Source organism: Thalia democratica, unplaced genomic scaffold, assembly GCF_965202585.1.
Source record: "Thalia democratica unplaced genomic scaffold, ktThaDemo2.hap1.1 HAP1_SCAFFOLD_1047, whole genome shotgun sequence".
Lineage (NCBI taxonomy): Eukaryota > Metazoa > Chordata > Thaliacea > Salpida > Salpidae > Thalia > Thalia democratica.
The window spans coordinates 16,394-37,432 of NW_028139973.1; the positions used below are offsets into that span (position 1 = coordinate 16,394).

The 21,039-nt window shown below is 24.3% G+C and overlaps 1 protein-coding gene across 1 annotated transcript; it reads left to right on the plus strand.

The window, feature by feature from the left end:
- Nucleotides 1-1,035: 1,035 nt before the first annotated feature.
- LOC145847690 (protein bicaudal C homolog 1-B-like) lies at nt 1,036-20,687 on the plus strand (the record flags this gene model as incomplete). Its single annotated transcript, XM_082953676.1, has 13 exons — nt 1,036-2,378; nt 5,211-5,257; nt 6,553-6,622; nt 12,722-12,865; nt 13,122-13,222; nt 13,836-13,889; nt 15,441-15,629; nt 16,890-16,934; nt 17,840-17,944; nt 18,085-18,186; nt 18,613-18,756; nt 20,112-20,280; nt 20,506-20,687. Coding segments are annotated over exons 1-13 (1,716 nt in total), but the record flags the coding sequence as incomplete, so codon positions are not given.
- Between the last annotated feature and the right edge of the window lie 352 nt (nt 20,688-21,039).

Below are 21,039 nucleotides of genomic sequence, written 5' to 3' on the forward strand. Positions count from 1 at the left end.
AAAAAAGGTCAAGGATTGGTATGTAAAAATGCACCTTGGTTTTTAACAACACATGCTAATAGTAACTATAATTAGCTGGAAAGAAGTTTAACTGTTTAAAACATAAATTTCAAGGAATGAAAGACCCGTATAGAAAATAGTTAAGCATAAAACACTAAACAAAATGCTACAATTAAAATAGTAATAAACCTACATAACTAAAAAGCTCTAGTCTACAATTAGAAGCTGAGTCACGTTAACTTTAAAAACAAAGAAATACTAAAATATAGATTACAACAACTCAAAAGTTATTAGCTTATATAAAAATATAAAATAACATAACAACAAGTTATATTTTTTTTTAACTCAAAATTTGTTAATATAACTAGTAAAATCTTTATAGCAGTATATATTTTTTCATCAAAAGAAGCCCTCAAAAATAGTAAATTCTATAATTCTCGTGAATATTGTAAAGGAGTTATGCTGAAAGAATTTTTTGATCAGTTTGTTGTGTTAAAAAAACGTTGTTTAACGTTTTTTCTATAGTTTTTTTGTTTTATTTATACACTTTTTACTTATTATTATTTGTTTGTTTATTTATACTAGTACTATACTTTAATTAAGTGAAAAACTTTTTTAAAAGCTTTGTTTCAATATCATGCGTCATGTTTTAAAAATAGCTACTGTATATTAAACATTTATAATACTATAACAGTAGTATGTTATAACAGATTACTTTATTGATTTGTAATTATAATTTCACAAAAATGTAGTATTTTATCATTAAAAATAAAAGTTGAGTGTTTTTAGAAAACTCAAAATTAAAAATGTATTAAATAATTTATATTTTAGTTAAAAAAAGGTTTATTGTTCTGTATAAAAATTTATAAGTTTTTAGATAAGCGTTACGAATAAATATAAAGGCGAGGTTTAAACAAAAAAACTAAACATTAAAATACAAAGAAGTCATTTAAAATTTATCTAAATCGTTGAAAAACTATTTCTAGAAATTTATATACGTGTAGCAGTATTTTCTATATTGTGTGGTGTGCTCTTTTAGAGAGGTTTACTGTATGTAAATTATTTTTAAGAACAAAATTAGTTTTTATAGTTATACAATATTTTCTTAACTTGTTTGTATGTATTCATAATACATTTCATTAAAATGTTAGTTATCTAAATAATAAAAAAATACTAAATTAACATCATAGTTGCCAGATATATACGTTTTAATTGCCACACAATTACTTAAAAAAGACATTTGAAGTTAAAACAAAAAAAAATTATCCAGTAATAACTTTTGTCAATTTGTGGAATTCCAGCAACCTTGATTAACAGTACTTTTTGTTAAACTAGTTGTAGTTACATGCTTAAGGCTAGTACTTTTAAGGGTCAGTCTGAGCTAAAAAAAGCTGATAAAAAGCTGAGTCAGCATAATTATAAAGAACCTTTTTTTCATGCAACTTCTTATTTTAATTAATTAAAATTAGTTTTTTATTAATTCTAAACATGTTTAGGTAAGGTAGATTAGGAACAAAGGTATAAAAAAAAAGCTTACAAAATTTGCTGAATCAGCTTTTTTTTTAGCTCAGACTGACTTTAAGTATACTTTCTTATGCTTAATAACTAAGTGTGCATTGTGCACTTATGTTTTCGTTCACCCAGATAGCTTGAAAAGTTTTTATAAAATTTCAAGATCCAAAACTTTCTATTATTTAAACTGTTAAAAACAAGTCTCATTTATGACAGCTTTCAAAACTTTTTGTATAACCAGTTTACAGTAGTTTGAAATTAGTAAAACTTTGAAAAGAAGTACATTAGAAATAGAAAGCCAAAAAAGTCGCTTGTTTATGAAGCCAATGTGAGTGCTAATATATATAAAACACCTGACTAAATTTAACCAAAACTCTTCCATACTACCATAAATTCCTTCAATTCCAAAAAACTACACCTATTTAATTTCAAAAAGTGAAAAATATAAATAGCTAGTATCTATTTTGAAATACATGTAACAATAATTTAAAAACTATCATTTATGAGTCTGCCTATTTCAAATGAAATGGTAGTAAACTCAGACAAAACTGCTACAAGTGGTGAAAAAAGTATAAGCAATGTCAATCCTAATAACACTATAATTAAACTTGAGACGACTGCAGATAATGCAGGAACATCAGATGAAGTTTTAAATGATCCCAAAAAACTAAACTCAGAAGATAAACAAAATGAAGAATCAACTGACCAAATAACTCAAAGTTTAATGAAAGTATCAGATGAAATTAAATCTCTAGAAAAAAATAAAAGCTCTGAAAATGTAGTAGATAAACAAGTTGTGCAAGACCCTGATTGTATAGAGGAAAGATTTCGTGTTGATAGAAAAAATTTGGAACAGATGCTGCAAGGTTTGTAGTTTAATATATAATCAAATACACTATTAGATAATTAAAAAAAAAAAAATAATTTAGTATTAAAATATGTTATTCATTATTTTTTAAATCTTTATTTGCAATAACAGTTTTTTTTTTTCTAACAAGTTATTTTTTCATAGTTGTAACTCGGCTTGTACTTGCAACAAGTAAGAGATCTATATCATTGTAAAAATATATGTTTTAAAATTCATACATTAAAAAAGAATTACAGAATTTATTGAGATTTGTAGCCTAGTCAAAATTTTAGTTTGTTAATTTTTCAAGTTAAACTAATTATACTTGATGTTTCAATAACAAATTTTAAATTTCATTAAACAAAACAATGTTTCACTCGTTTGAAGACGAGATCTTCAGTTGTTTAAATTCTTATTCAAATAGAATTCTATTTAAACAACTGAAGATCTTGTCTTCAAACAAGTGAAACATTGTTTTGTTTAATAAAATTTAAAATTTATTATTGATCAATCTCCTTTTATTTTGTTTAAGTTAAGAACTTTAATTGCCACCTTTAAAGTATAAAGCACGCAATACTTGATGTTTAACATATTTAAAACTTTTAAGATTTTTATTTCTGTTGATAAACTGAGTTGCTTAATTAATAGTTAGTTAATTTAAGAAATAATAAAAAATTGAGTAAGTTTAAATTTGAATTGATTATCAATATACTTCAATGATTTTTTGAAAATGTTATTTATAAGAGGTGGGTTGGTTTATAATAGTCTTTTTATCGGATTGCAGTTAGAGTGTAATTAGAAATTAACATTGAACAATCAGAGTGTTGTTTTGTCTTAAATACTGAATTGATTAACTTGAAATTTAGATACTGTAAAACAAATGTAAACAAATTTTCATAACTTTATGTTCAGTCAGTAACTTTGAAAATAAATAAGTATTTAGCTAAAAACAAATTTTTGTTATGACCAGAACTATACTCCTAGAAGTACATTGAATAAAGAACAAAAAAAAACTGTTTCCAGTGCACAATAATATAGGGGTAGGCAACGTACGGCCCGCGGGCCGGATCCGGCCCGCAGAGTGAAAATGACCAGCCCCAACCGTTTTTTAAACTTTAATGGGTTCCGGCCCGCAAGCGAAGTGACAGACCCGCAAAGGGTCAATATTACAGAGTTTTTATAAAACTTTGCATCATATTTTTACAAATCAAAACTGTAAGAATTTGTCTTCAAAAACATTCTAAAAAATGACTTTGTCAATTAATGTGTTCAAATATATATACTATTTTGTCCTAATACTTTGTGTTGTTCTAACTTAGTTGGAATATCGTTTTGTCAAATTACCCAAAGCAAAGTGTTTGTACGTACCTTTGTCAATTACAATGTCAATTATATTTATAAACATCTGACATGTCTCAATATATATCTTAAGTTGTCAGACTTGAGAAAGATTTGTGAATTTTAAGGATTAAAAATAGTGATCCACTGTATCAATATAACTAGATTCTGGCCGGATCCGGATCTCCACTTAAAATTGGTATTCAGTTGGATTCGGATCTAAAAAGTCATTATTTGACTGTATCCGGACACAGGATCCGGTAAATAACTAATTCAAAATGCTCCGGCCCGCAAAAGACTAAATATTTCTGGATCCGGCCTGTTGATTGAAAAGGGTTGTCCACCCTTACAATAATACATAGAAAGTATGAAATAGACAAAACTAAGTAACATTACTAAGCCTAGTGAACACTAAGTTTTTAAAAAATAAGCTAGTTTGAAGTTTAATTAATATTAAAATTCTGTAAGTATAGCCAGCGAGTCAAATCAGTTTTAGAATAATTTTTGTCCAATCATTGATAAAATGTTTTTCTCTATATAAAGTTGTAAAAAACCTGAAAACTTTAAATTACCTGGAATTTGACAATTTAGAAAAAAAATTGAAAAACCTAGAATTTTGAACAAAAATCACTTAAAAACCTGGTATTTTAACAATTTATACATGTAAAACAACACAACTTTGACTAAAAATAAAAATCTATCATATAAAGTGAGATATTTATGTATTATTTTGAATCTTCATTATAAAATATACAAAAAGTAGCAATACAGTACCATATCAACATTTTATACCATTTAAAACCTTAAAGCTATTTATATACTTAAAGTGGACTAAAAAACTTATACTAAAAAACATGAAGAAATTCAAAAAACTTGAAAAAAAATTTCAAAAACCCTTTGATAACCCTGCTATAGACATCAGAAGTGCCATGAGCAAAGGTAAAAAGCATTCTAGTTAAGAATAAAAGCATCGTTTACAATAGCCTTATAAGTAAATTTATTTACAAATTATTATAATGGTGGTTCTATTTAGTATAGTACTTGAAATTATCTAAAAAAAAAATTCTGAATCGTTTTTGAAGAATTAGTCTGTGTAAAAATGTCTAATTTTGAATGAACAAAAGCTTTTTTTTTGTTACTAGGTATTTAAAAAACAAAAGACCATATTTTATCCCTTTTCTTTAATAAATAACACAACTTCTATTTAAAATTAATTTAAGCTGTTTGACCTTAAGAACATATATATTGTAATGCATCCAGGGTAGCATAGTTTTAGCTATTGTTAAAAAAAAGCTTCAGAAATTTATATTTTTATTTTTTAGTTACTAAACTGTTTACTTTTTTGTTGGATATATTTTTACCACAACTAAAATTAGAATCTCTATATTTAATATCTTTTTCAAAGTTTTGTTTAGTATAATTTTTTATAAATTATACTGGGTTTTAGAGTTAGTGATTTTATATACTAGTAATTTGTTTAGTTGTAGTTTAACTTAAACACTTATATTTACAGCTGGTGCCAAAGGTAAAGGACAAACAGGAGAGAAGTTTTTTAATGACGTAAGTTCAATGTTTGTGATAAATTTTTAAGATTAACCCCTGTGAGTTATATGTTCTATGAAACTTTCTTTTTTAAAGTATAATTGATTAAGCTCTAATGTAACTTTTTAAACTTTTATCAATTATTGGTTTTAAATTACCTAAACTAATTCTTGTATTGGTAACTATTATTTTAATTGGTAACTTATGTTTTGTTGATTTGTAATGATTTAGTTTTGATGTTTAGATGTAGTTTTTAAATCTTTGAAATTAAATATGGTTGAGTATGACTTGTGGTATATAAATCAAACTAAAATGTTATTCGTAAATATAGCTTTATTTTGTCATTAACTATTTTAAAATATCCTCTGCAATTTTAATTTTTAATAATTCGCAAATAATAAAGTTTGTATAAAGTCAAACTATAACAAACTCATGAGTAAAATTTATATAATTTAGTAATTTTGAATACTTCACTAAAATCACTAAAAGCTTTATTTTTTTGAATTTAAATTGAATTTTCAATTTTTAATATGTCAAACTATGATATCAATTTAAGTTAGATACAATATTTTTTTTCATCAGTATAAAAATTAATAAAATTTGTTACAATTTTATTTAGTAAACATGTTTTGTTGCTTATTAAAAAAAAAATTAAGACAATAAACTTCTGACTATATCTTGAAGTACTTTTTTTTCAAATTTACTTATTATAAAATATCTTATACAAAAGGTTACTTTTGACTTACTGTTTATGTTACAATTCTTTCAATACATGAATTGTAATTTAACAAATTTAAAAATAGACTTTATGAATACAAATTTACTGAGTATAAATTGTCTAAAAGATATGGTTATGTTGTTGGAAACCAAATGTTGTAGTTTCAAAATTACATTGTGTTATATAGTTTAGGCTTAAAACAGATTATTTTTTAATAAATTTTAGTAGAAAATATTACTAAATCTTTTATGCATATTTTTCACAAAGGACTCTAAGACCAAAAAGCTGTTTTACTCTAAAACTATTTTGAGTTTCTAATTTTTATAATACAATTTAAAATACAATCTTTATAACTTTGTAAATTTAAATATTATAAAATTAGTAAATTAATTACCAATTTTTTATTAAAACTAGGTATAGCAGTAAGTTCTGTATTTTTGTAACAAATTTTATATAATTTATTTTTAAATTTAATTAATACTTGGTTATTTTTTATATAAGCTCCAAATAATTTTTTTAAAAACAAGTTGAATATTTTTATTTACTTAAGTTTTTATTCCGAAGTTGATATAGTAAAATACTGTTTCTATATTAGATTATGGAGAAAACAGGAGCAAAAATTGCTTGGCCTTCCAAAATAAAAATAGGAGCTAAATCTAAAAAAGGTTAGCAGCACTTAATTTGTTTAGTTTTATTACTATGACCTTTTAGGTTTTAAAAATAACTTATAAGATAAATTTTTTTGAAGGTTTACTAAGAAAAGTTTCATATTTAGTTTTAAATAATAATTTAAATTGTATTGAACAATCTTAACTTTCCCCCTATTTTTTATAAACGTTGAATTTATTTTAAATTTATTATACAAATAAAACTTACTATTTTTAGAAATAACTTTTTCTAGAAGTACATTTTTATGTATTTTTGATTGTTTTTCTTTATTTTTACTATATAAGTTTTGTTAAACAAAGAACTTGTACATTTTTACTTTTGTAAAAATTCACATTAGAAATTTAAAGATTGTATGGGTTTATTAGTTATTAATAAATGAGTACTTAACTTTCAAGTGCATTGTACTAACAAAATTATTTATAACAATATACCAACATCTTTATTGATAAAAAATCATTAAAAGCCTAAGTCTGTCATAGTAGTAAGTACTAGCTCGAATGGTATAGGATTACTGCTAAGTTACAAAATGTTACTTTTATTAGTGAAAAATTAAACAATAATAGATTATGCTGTAATTTTTTCTAAAATGTTTTAGATAAACTTTTAAAGGTTGTGTACTTTTTATGTAAAATTATTTTGCTGACTTGAAAAGTATTAAGTAATTAGTTGTTTAAACTATTTTTTTAAAGTTTGCACACGTAAAGTTTTACATTCGTTCTAAAATTTGTAGTAAACTTCATAATTGTAATGGAATTTTGCGGTTTTGAGAACACAATTTTTTAAACCTATATCAATAAGTACATATATAATTATTTATATGAAACGCTTTTAAGAGAAAATTTTAGGTATTTGTTGTTTTCTTCTGTTATGCTGGCTTTATAAAAAATATATTAAATGATAACTATTAAGTTATGAAAAAGCTTAAATGAAAATTTTAACTTTGTTTATCTTCTCTTATTTTTATTTTGTTTCAAAAAGTTTTTTTTTCTTTTATACAGTTCAAATGTTCTATTATAAAAAAGCATGTTAAGTCTTACTACAAATATTTTGGTCAAACAATTTAGATAACTGTTTTTAAACTATTAGTCTGCTTTGTTTAAAAATTCTTTGGTAATAGTTTACAATATCATTAAAATACTATTGTTTTTGTTGGTTAAATTAAAAAAAAAAGTTAATTGTTTTAATACTTTATAAATTTAAAATTAAATTAACAAAATTTTAAAACAAAGTATTTGAAAGAAAGCCACTACAACAAATCTTAATATTAGTATTGTAAGTTTTAAGATACCATTTGTATTATATTTTAAGTAGAAATTACACATTTTCTTCGTTTTTCGCAAACGTTTTCGACATAAAAAACTATCTGTATTATTAAGTAATATAAGTATTTAAAAATATTTACTGAAAAAAGAGTTTAAAAAATAAGTTTAAGGTATTATGACAAATAAGTTTGAAAGAATGTAACATTTTTAACTTGGTTGTAGTAACAAAAGTAAAGCAAAAATGTGCCAGTTAGTAAATTTTACTCAACTTTTGTTTACTACAACCAAGTTAAAAATTTTAATTTTTAAACGTTGTTGTATACGTCATAATACTTAAAACTTATCATTTAAACTCATTTTTCAGTAATGTTTTCAAAGCTCGTTTTATCACTTGAGAAGGCCATATAGTTTTTTATGTTGAAAACGTTTGTGTGAAACAAACATTTAAAAAAATTCTAATAATGACTATAATTAAAGTTTTATAAAGATCACACTGAGTCATCTTACAAGAAACTAGTTATTAAATAGTTAAAGGAGAATAGCTTGACTGCTGAAAGTTGTTAAAACTGATTATTATGTTGTATAAGATGTTTTAAGGTAATTAAACTGCATTACTTTAAACTTAAAACGACTATATTTTCTTAAAATTGACAAAAAAATTTTCTTATTGATAATTATAAAGTTAAACAAAAGCTAATGAGTTTTGTTGAAGAAATAGTTTAAATAAAGAATTTTAAATTACGTAGTTGTGTATACTATCATAGTAAAAACTATTTTTTTTTTTTTTGATTTAAAGACTGTATTTATACTTCGATAAAAGTTTTCTCTACACTGTTGGTTACGGATGATTTAATTAAATTTGAAATACGCTTAATTTTCAACATCTAATAATTATAAATTAATATAAACATCATGATTTAACGAACAACTTTCGTTAAAAGTAATTATTTTTGTATATATTTTGAAATATGGTAGTTTTATATTAGTCAAGTATAGCAAAACAGTATTTGTACACAAATTAGTAAATATATTAACTGCCTGTAAAATGTTGTCAATTTAAAGTTCTTATTTGTTGTGTGCTTACATAAGAACAACTTTAGCTGTCACCATTCTTTTAGCTTTTCAAGCAGAATAAAGTATTTAAATCTTATATATTTATAAGAAGTATTTATAGTTTATTTGTTTTGAAGATTATAAATGCTTTTCTCCAATTTTTGTACTTTTAGAAATATATTTAGTAGTATGCACACAAAAAATATATTACATAATTGTTGTGTTGGTTTTAAAACTTAAGCACAAAATGTATATCTTTTAATAAGTTAGATAATCAAATAAGCGAATTATGAAAACCAGTGTTCGCATTAAAAGAATTTCCAACTTTATTAGGCAATTTTACGGCAAATTAAACAAATTCCGTTTAGAACAAAATGTAAGCTAGGATTAGATAACTCAAATTTTAAATCAAACGTTTTTCCCCGAAATATATATACCTTAATACAAAGATAAAACTAACGTATTTTAATTAGTTTATTAAAACTAAGTAAAATGTTTTTTGTTTTTTTATGTACTGTTATTTTCAGTGTCCCTTTAAATTATAACTAGTTTAATTTGTTATTTATTTCACAATTTTCCAGTAACTCATATCTATTAATTCATTTAAATGAGAAAATTTAAAAACTTAAACTTTAATAACTTTGAAGTATTTATCTGTTAAATTATTGATTCTCCTATTCTTATGAATGTTTCTTTACCTAACAGTTCTTTAAGCATTTTAGATTTATTACTGACAACGTTAATTTCACAAGTAGTTTTTCACTGTATTCACAAGTTGAACTGTTTATTCTTTTCTTAAATAGTTTCCACAAAAGAGCAGTCTTGAGGGTGAGAATGCGGTTACTGTACCAACAAATAACGGGTAAATATCAGCTAATTTAAGGCAGGATTTTAAAGTTTGCTTTCATTATTGGTGTTGCTGGTATGTAAATTAAACTTTTATGACGTTTTTGCTCCAAAGTGGTATGAAAATAAATGTAAAAAGGGAGAAGTGATATACATATATACATAAATAAATCTTTACTACAAATAGAAATATTGTTATATAAAATTTTCTGTAATATCTTTAATATTTTGTTATGCAGCTTTTAAATTTTTTTAACTGTTTTTTTTTTAATAATAAATGATTGTAAATTAAGTATTTTATTCACTACCTGGTTTAAGTAGCAAGTAAAAAATTACGACCTTATCAACTTTTTTTTTTGCCACCAAAACCTGGTAGTGAATAAAATATTTAATTTGCACTAATATTATTATTTAAATAAGCTCATTACATTGCAGTAAATTGAGCGTTATTTTTTAGTTAAGAGCAATAAGTATACAGCTGGTTTGTTTAAAAACTATTTTTTGTTTTAATAAAACTCGGTTTCAATTTGTTTATTTTCTAAATTTTATTTTCTAGTTTTTACTTTGAAAAATATACCACAAAATTAGCTAAAATTCTTAAGAAAATTTTAAATGTAAAAGTCTTTACTAATATAATACGTATTAGATATTGTTAAATAAGTTCATACATATTTCATACTAGTAGATTGTTTGGATTATCAATATTTATAACTTAGAAATATTCTTAAAGAAACCTTATTAAATTTTATCTTTATTATGAACTTCATTAACAAACAACTTATTTTGTAAAATTCAAGAAAAAGAGTAGAAAAGCTTAATTAGTAATTTCAAGTAGCTACAACCATTAAATAAAGTTAATTTGTTTCTAAAAATGTAACTATCACAATTGAAATCTCGACTGAATTAAAATACAACTCACACCTTTTAAAAACACACACGCCTTCGTTAAGTGCCTAAATCTGAATTGTTTTTGTTGTTATAATCATATTTTTCAGGGAAGTTGCACTTGAACTTTTGTTGTATAAACTTTAATGTGTTTTTTACCCAGAGTTATGACTGTTTACGTTTTAGTGTTATATATATACAATACACTAACTAAAAATAAATAGTAAAAACACTTGAAGATATTTTAAGGATGTTCCATTGTATAATTTGTTAACTATTAAATCATACCAGAATTAAGTTGAAAAACTTTAAACACTATACTAATATAATATACTGTTCTGAATTGATGTTAAGTAATACATAAATTTAAATTAGATTGAATTAAATTTTTAATAACATTTATTGGTATATATCTGTATTACAAAAAATTTTAGCTTTTAACTAAATAGTAAGAAAAATATTGAAGCCTTTATCTGTGGTCAATTGAATTAATATATTAATCTATGAAATTCGTTTAAAGTTTAAAACCTTTTATAAATCAGTTAAAAAAATCAATGGTGTTTTTACTAAAACATAATATGATTAATTTACTTAAAAATGAAAACTTTGTTTCAAAACAAGTTTCTTTTGATTTTTTCTTAGTTGAAAATCATTTTGATACAATTATTAACTTTCAAAATATTAGTCATATACTAAGTAATATATTTATAAGTTTAAATAATATTTTTAGAGAATTCAAAAGTATGGCTATAAAACATCACTTTAATTGAGCTAAGTTCATTGAAACATAAATTTTATGAGAATTGTAATGTACATGTGAAAGTTGTATGAGACAAAAGCATAAATCTAAGAAAGTGAAGCAAATAGTGCAAATTATGGAGTACATGCAACTAAGTATAGGTTTTAACTTATAACGTGTGCGTAGCTGCAGGGGTTTTGACACTTATCTATTGTTTAGTAGCTACTTTTCTAGTTTAATATCTTTTTTGCCATTAAAAAAAGATTCAACAAGTTTTTTGCATGAAGCTCTAAAAACTGTTTATATTTTCGGTCGATTAAACGATGATTTCATATTTCACTTGCTTATGGATGTATTAAAAAAGTTTTTATAAACATATGTAATTAAGGTTTCTGAAAAATGTTATTTCCTCTAAAACCAACTGATCCGTTTTTGTGTGTGACAAAATAATGTGCAATTGTTATGCTTGAAAACCTTTATTTTTTTTTATATCTTTACAATGTACCTAGTAATTTAAAGCTTATAGTTTTCGAACGGTTTAAAACTGTAGTATTAAAATTATAATGTGTTGTAACTTTATTTCTTAAATTTGTTTTTAGTTGACCTTGATTAAAAAATTAAACAATTGAAGTTTACTAGAAAATTTAGGTTTCCAAAAAATATATATAGCTTTTATTTATCTAATTATATAAAAAACTATAATTTAAACAGCTGTTTCACACATTGAAATGTAAAATTTCATGTGATCGTCAGTAAGTTACAGTTTATTATAATAGTGAACAGAAATTTTGATTTTAAAATTTTTATAATAATTGTGACGTAGTAATGGTACAGTTTATTGTACGATTAGTTGAATTTGAAATACGCTGTGAATGTTATTTTATGCTTTTTAGGAAAGTTTAAAAAGGTTATTTTGGAAAAATGTTTTAAGCTATTAGAATTTTTTTTTTTTTAGTACTGGTACAATAAACTGTACCATTACTACGTCACAATTACTATAAAAACTTTAAAATCAAAATTTCTGTTCACTATTATAATAAACTGTAACTTACTGACGATCACATGAAATTTTACATTTCAATGTGTGAAACAGCTGTTTAAATTATAGTTTTTTATATAATTAGATAAATATTTGGCTCCAATTTAATTTGTCGAGCACTATCGATCAGAACTTTATACAAAATCTTTAATATATAGCTTTTATATATTTATACAAAGTAGCTTATTTGTTTGTATATAAACTGCAAAAGTTATTTACGTTCTTTTTGAAGATCTTGAATTTAAAATGAAATGAAATAAATTTGAATTAGATCCACATGTTAAAGTATCTGGAAAGCAAGAAGCAGTTTTATTAGCTAAACAACTTATTCAACAAGTTCTTGACACAAAATCAACTAGAGTAACCCTTAAAATGGATGTTGCTCACACTGAACATTCTCATATCATTGGGAAAGGTTAAAACTTCTTTGTGGATTTTACAGCAATTCATTCTTTATTTTTAATTTCTAAATAGTGTATATATTAGCTAACAAAGAAACTAAACTCAAATGATTTTTATAATTTCTAGTTTAATTTGAAAATATACATTCAAAGGTAAAAATTATTAAGAACTTACTTTATTTAGTTTTTTACCTTTTACTTGTTTTCTATTATAGCATACCAAACAAGTCATTGAGTTGCATCATTTTTGACAAATGTTCTAATTTTTAGGAGGTAGTAATGTTAGAAAAGTTATGGAAGAAACAGGATGTCACATTCATTTTCCGGATAGCAACCGAAATTCCAACAACAATAATGACAAAAGTAATCAAGTTAGTTGTAATGATTTGGTACTTTAAAAATGTGTGGAATGCCCTGAAGAACTTATAAACAAACTTTAGATTATAATACTAAAACATATACGATTTATTTTTAAGTGTTAAGTTATAACTATACTTTCTGAAAAATAACTTAAAATATTTTAAACATAAATACAAAGTTTGGAGGTTATTTGTTTGATTGCATTAAAAAAAAAAGTTTATTGTTTGTATATTTTTGACTTTAGTACGGATAATTAGTTTTATTTTCTATTTGGTTAAAATTCTTATTTAAAAGAGCTTGTTCTTAACTATTTTTCTTAGGTATAGTATTGTAAGTTTATTTACTTTTTTTTCCTAGTTATTGACAATTATAAAATAGTAATAGGTATCAAAAAGTTAAGTAAGTAAAATACGATGCTTTTGATGACTTTAAACAGCTAGAAATAAAAATCTATCTAAATACCAGTAATGCTATTTAAATTGCTCAATCTAATTGATGTTTGTAAACCACATAACATCTATGAGTAATAAATGTTATGAAATGTTACAATTTTCTAAAAAAGTTTTTAGCTAATAAAAAACTTGGTTTTTTAATGCACTAATTGAATCCTGCAATATTTTTCAGGTATCTATAGCCGGTCAGCCTGCTGGTGTTGAAAATGCTCGTGGAAAAATAAGAGTAAGATATTTTATTTTTTACAAAAACCTCATTTATTTTATCTTTTTAATCATGCTTGTAAAACTAAGTTACAAGCTCTACCTTGGCTTTGGTTAATTTTTTTAAAGATATTTATGCTTAATTCTAAATTATAATTGTTAGCTTATAACTTTTCAACATTACACTTCAAACCTAAAAAAGGTATGTTTAAAATTTTTTCCAAATCTTGTTTCTATAAGTTTAAATCAAAAATAAATACAAGAGTTTTAAATTGTGATTTACTGATGAAAAATTCACAGTAATTTTTCTTTTTTAAATGATATTTGATTTCATGTTAAGTTAATGTATTCAAAATCAGATTAAGCTCGCTTTACAAGCAATTAGTGATTTAAACAAGTTTAAATATGGCAGCTGCACTTAATAAAAGGAAATAGATTTCAATTGTTTTGTTTAAAAACCTTTGATTGACTAAGTGAATGCAAATTGATTTATAACAAAACTATACTTTTTTTTTGATGGATTCTTCTACTTAAGAAAGTTTATTTCGACTATAGAATTTTTTTAGATTATTATCAGTTTGAAATTTATATAATTAGAAGATAATAATTGTTTTATTGCTAAAAATGAGCGTATATGTTCAACTACAATTGTTTAAAAAGATTTAGTTTGAAAAAATGTTAACTTATAGACTTGAATAATTTTATTATTTTAAGTACTTATTTCGAAATATTAGTTTTTATATCACTTTAGTCTGTTGTAAGTGATAAGTGTTTTTGTTAAAAATAGTTGTAACTAAACTATTAAATATTTTAGCTTATAACATTTGAAATAGTGTATTATAGTGAAAGCAGCAATTCTTTAAAAAGTTGTAAGCATTTAGTTAAATGACTACGTTTAGTATAGACCCGAAAAAACTACTATGCAACTATTTGTTTGTTGATATTTTCATTAAGTATGTTAGTATAAATATTATTACATTGTAGATTATTTTCCTTTGAAAAAAAGTTGATCCCACAAAAATTTAAAGTTTGAATATAATAAATTAAAAAGCTTAAAATTTAAAATTTTCTGTTTTATAGAACTACGACGTTAGGGTATCTTTTAATAAAAAATTTACGAATATTTTCGACAAGATGTTCCAAAGTATTGATTTTAAGTATCTGGTTTACAAAAAAAATTGTTAATTCAATTATATTTAACAATTTTCACAGTAGTTACTTTTATAAGTCTTTAGTAAAAATTATAATAGTTAAACAACAAATCTATATACAGTTTGATGGAAAACTTAAATTATTTCTTAAAAGTAAAACCAAAACTTTTGTTACTTTGCATGTTATTAATTAATGTTTACTGTACAAATTAAAAGTATATGAAACGTGGTATCTACTTTTAATGTGTTAAACTAATTAAGAAAAACAAATATTTAAAAAAATCTCTAAAATAAATAGTGTTTGCTTAATTTTTTTTAAGCAATTAATAGAATACATACCAACTTAAAGCTGTGTTATTTAGTTTAATTAAATGGTTTAAGTCGTAGTACTTGCTGAATTTCAAAGGATAAACCTTTTAAAGGCGCTTCTTCCAGTTGTAATTTCGTTCGACATCACTCCATCCACGCAAATACCAGACCCCAACCAACCCAACATACAGAGAATCGTGCAGATGTTCGGAGTTGGAGTGATTTTCAAGCAGCGAGCCAAAACTTACTGCACTACAACGTGCACAGTGCGTGGCTCCACTGATAACCTTGGTCGTCTCATTGTTGGTTTTGTCAAGTTTATTTCTGTGTTTTAACGAATTGATATCTGCAGCATATTATCTATATACCTATTTTAAATTAGAAAATTTATTAAAATTTAAAATGTTTGTTTTTAATTGTCTACTAAAATAATTATATAGTTTTTCATACAAATGAGGAAAAATAAATTTTTTAATACAATATTTTTTGAGGAAAGTATGGTGTTAAAAGTATTTTAGTCTATGATGTCTATAGAATTATTATAATTACTGGAACTTGTAAAATACTTTTAAGTTTTTTTTTGGTCTATTTGTTTTTATAAAAAAGCCTATACGTAATATCTGACGTTATATTTTAGTAAAACAAATATCAAGCATATGTTTTTTATTTAATTAGTATAAAACAATGTGTACCTACCTACTTTTGTTTTAAATTTTATGATCCAAATTACAAAAATCTGCAGTGATTATGTTTGCCTAAAGTATGGTGTTATTACTGTTTTATGTATTTGAAATCATTTAAAATCGATCAAGTTTGATTAAAAATTATAAAAAACGGTTATAAGGTTTAGAGATAGTGATTGTACATCAATATTAATTATATATTGTATCTACGTGTTTACCACGATATATTTAGTTTAGTTTATAAAGATGCTAACTAACAGAGTTTATATAAACATAACCTCTTTAGCACAAAAATTATTTTAGAAAATTGTTAACATTTTAAAAATGTGTACACTTGATTTTTTTTACGCATTGTAAACGTTGTTTGAAGAAAACTTAAAATATTCTGTTTAAGTTGTAAAAAGTGTAAAGTACGCATTCTTTTTGTAGATAAAAACAACTTATCTTATCATAACAGTTTGTTTAAAAATTTGTCTAATGTCTGCTGGTGTACAAAAGTGTTTTGTAGCTTTTTTATCTATACTTTTGTTCGTTTACTTCTACTTCTTTAGAATTGATATATCTTTAAAGTTTTACCTTTTATTTACTTTAAGTAAATCGTATACATTTCTAAGCTTTTCTATGTCTAAAGTGATAAATTTATCTTCTAAAATTCAATAGAAATAAGTTTGAACATTAAATAAGTTTTCATTTAAACTGTTTAATTACAAAGACGAGTCTGTACGGCAGAATAATTGAACGTAAAAGGTGAAAGTTTTTGTTAAAACACGTTTACTAGTTTTATTGCTTTGTTTATACTTATCTTTTATATATTGAATATTTTTTTATGTGTTTTAAAAGCATTTAAAAGTATATATTTGACGCTAGTTTTAATTTCAGGAAGGTACTAGGAAATTGATGCAGCATTTAACAGGCTCAACTTTGGTAAGTACTTAATCAACATAAGTTTTCAAATAAGTACATTTAAATATAAATTAAAATAAAAAAAGTACTGTTTTAACTTAATAAGTTATACATTTCTTACATACTATTTAAGTGATTTAAAAATAAATAATGTAAGTTTTGGAATACACTAAAACAGTGCAACATATAAACATTGTTCATGTAACTTTAAAAATATAAATAATTAACTTCATTAATTCCGAAACATCCGAGACACCCGACAACCTATTTTGACCTTATTAGAAATCCTTAGGTAGGTATAGTCGCGAAATAATACCGTTGAGATCCATCCAAGCTAGCTAAACTGCATAAGCACTGAAGCGACCGTTTGTGGTCAAAATCAAAAAAGTTGACGCAGCTAATTCACAGCTCAATGTCTAAGATATCGTCAGCTTGTTATGAGATTTAAGTCTATGCTCGTTTGATCAGTTTTAACCAGTATTTATTTCGGCCATCATCAAAAAAGTTGAGATGCTTTGCAATATCAATATAAAAGAAAAAACGGTCGCTTCAGTGCTTGTGTACTTTACCCCACCTGGTTAGATGTTGACAGCGGTATCTCGCGACTATTCCTTCCTGATGAGTTATAAAAAGGACGAAATCAATTGTGGTAGTCTCAGATGCTGTTTTGTTGGTAGTGTTGTGAAGTTCTTTATTTATTATTGACGGCGCGAGTCATATCAGCTTTTTGATAATGGCCAAAATAAATACTCGTTACAAATGTAACTGTAAAGAAAGTCAAATTAGTCCTGTATTTTTTTTGAATTTTATTACTTTTTAACTAAAACTCTGCCAACCGTGCTGTCAAAAACCAAAATGTTGTGAAACCATTAATGATATTAAACTGTCAGTTTCGTTTAAAATTGATACCAAAAATATTGTTGCAGCTTCACGTGACTTCGTACATTGAAGTGGCTCCTCAGCAGCACAGTTACATGGTCGGTAGAAATGCCACCAACATCAACTTGATCATCAAACACACTGGAGCCCAGGTATTTTTGTTTGTTATTGGTAATTGAAGTCGTAAAACTAAATTTAGACCGATTATTATTTGATTGAAAAGTGCAATTACCTTTAATTTGGTATATTGGTATTGTTGATAAAACTTAATTACAAGTTTATTAACAAACAGATTAGATTTCCCGATCAAAATAGCATGGTTCAATGTCCAAGAAAGTCAATAATAATCAGCGGTCAAGTTGAATCTGTCGTCGTTGCCAGACAGCAACTAATGGTTAACACGCTTTTTTTTTTTAATAGGTAGTCTAACAACGTTAAATTTGTATAAGTTTAAAAAATGTATAAAATTAATTTTTCCATCACTTAGTGTTGTCCTAATAAGCAATAAAAAAACTAGTTTTTTACTTAGCTGCAAAGTTAAAAATAAAATAAAAACCTTAAAGTTTTCTTAAATTGTCTAACACAGTAAGTATATTTTGAAAATATAGTTTTGTCTTATTTAGCTATGGTTCAACCCTTAATGTTAAATTACTTCTAAAATTCAATTTTTTAAACTAACGTAAATTCTACTATCAAATTCGTGTAATGATAAGTATAAAGAACGAATTTATTAAGATCGTTTCTTTTAAAATGTTGTTGGAGATCATGTTATTTTTCTTTTAAGTATTAAGACTTATTATAGTTGTTTGTATTTATTCAGGGATGTCTACCACTGGTTTTGATGTTTGATGTTAAAAATGACGATGAAATAAGCTCAGTTCGTGAAAATGAGAGAAATAATTCGCTTATGGAAGAACTGGACGTTTTTATTAGTGTGAAACAAAAAAACAAACACTCAAACAAAGTAGATTAATAAATTATTTTGATAATTTTACTTTAAATGTAGTTTCGAATTAAAAATGCTGTAACTTTCTGTCTTAGTTTGTATACTAATCACAATGTTCATTTACAGAAGAAGTAAACAAGTAATCACTGTTTTAAAACTTTTATTTTACAAAATGAACAGTTTATAGTTTTGAACTAAACTTTAGTTTTCTATTTCATAAATTAAAAATATTTACTGAATTAGGTATTTTTGTAGTTACATAAAATTTCGAATTATGATATTTATTAGCGAGTATTTAAATAATTTTTTATATAAATTAGTCATTTTGACTAGCTTACAAAACATAATGCACCAAATAAAAAGATTTTTCTTTCTATTATAATCATAAAACTTTTGGTCAGTTTTAAAACTTAAAAAAAAAACACTTTTTTTTATTAATACTGTAATTGGTCTGATAATTTATCAACTAATAAAAAATAGTTGTGTTAAGTACTAGTAATAGTTCATTTTGAAAAATAGGTCAAGAAAATTATATTAGATTAAATAAACTGAACTGAAATGATATAGACTATTCGTTATTATACGAGAATTGAGATTATTAAAATATATTCTACTTATAGTTATAGTTTCTTTTTGTTTAACTATGTAAAATTTAAATTATCAATAGTTCATTATTTAAAAGAAAACTTTAGTTTTTAGTTGTTATTAACAACGTTTATATTATTCATCCTCTTACCTAATTGTTTGGTCGAAGTTTACTTACTTTGATTTACTTAATCACGCCTTAATTTATATATTAGAAGTGAACAAAAAGAATATAACATTGAAATAACAAATAATGTTTTTCAAGCCATTCAAATCTTTTTGAAATCATAAAGTTGTTCTTTATTTGAACTATTTTCAAGTTTACTATTTTTGATTGATTTCTTTGACCATTGTGTACTTAACAAGAGAAGGTAAAATATTGTATGTTGTTTATAAACAAAAATAAAGTATAGAAAATTGTTTTTATCTTTCTTTAACGTTACGTTAATGTTTTTTCGTTTTTTTTAATAGTCAGAACTTCATATTAACCTGAAAAATTATAAAACCAAATTACCTTTATAAACTCCTAATTTATCTTAAACATTGTAGATTGCTCATACTTCCATTAGTTTGTATTAATTTTTTTCTAACCATAAAATACTTTCAATCAAACCTAGTTTGGACATTTTCTTACGGTTAAAATAACTTCAATAATAGAATGCATAGAACGATCTGCTAAATACTTAACTATTGTTCAGCTTTATTATCTTAAAACTGTCCAGCACATTATACAGTTTTTAACAATTGTACTTGAAAAATTTATCTTAAATTCATAAACTTATTGGCAGTCGGTGATAGTAAAAAGTGTGGAAAGAAACGTTCAATCGATGTTTGAGGCGCGGAAAAGAATGTTGGGATTGCAAACAACCGGTTTGGTTGGTGGTGTCAATCACATGGTGGCGCCACCAAACACCACCCCTATCATCAGAATATCCGACCCTTCTCCGCAGTACTTTGGTTTGTAAAGGCATAAAAGTTGACTGATAACGAAGTACTTGTGTATTGTTTTAAATTAATAAAACTTAAATAAGTAAATGAGTTTTGTATTGTACATTGTATTACGACAGTCTTGTTAGTGCATGAATATGAAAGAAAAGTTTTAAATGTGATGGTTTTGTACTTTAAGTTTCTAATCTTCTATCACTAAACACTGTAAAAATTTTACAAAAGTTTTCAACAAAGGTATAGTGCATGCTAATGGTGTCCTTTTGAATGGTGTCACAGCCAACCATCCTGCCCTTCAAAGAAGTACAAGTTTGATACAGCAAGTTGCTGCACCATTAACGATACCATCAACCACAAATGTTTGGAGCAACCAAATTGCTGGCTTGCAAAATAACAATGTTGTACATCCAAACCAACAAGTTTGTAAAGTTTTAAACGATTAAAATTGAATAGAATGATAGTTATAATTGTTTTTACTGGTTGAAAATGTATTTTGTTAAAAATTTAATTTACTAATGTGCTTAGAATTTTCATAATTGTGTTTATGAAATAAAATAATTTGTGAACTTAGTTCTCACTTTTGAACTTAAAATATTTGTGTTCGAAATAAGTTTGCATTTATCTTTAACGTTCAAAAAATGTAATTGTACTTTATAAAAAATAATAAACTATATTTTTTGATAACAAACAAAAGTAAAAAAGAGGTACAAAAATACTGATGAACATACCGTATATTTTTAAAAAACTTAATGAAAGTAGCGAAAAGTGCAA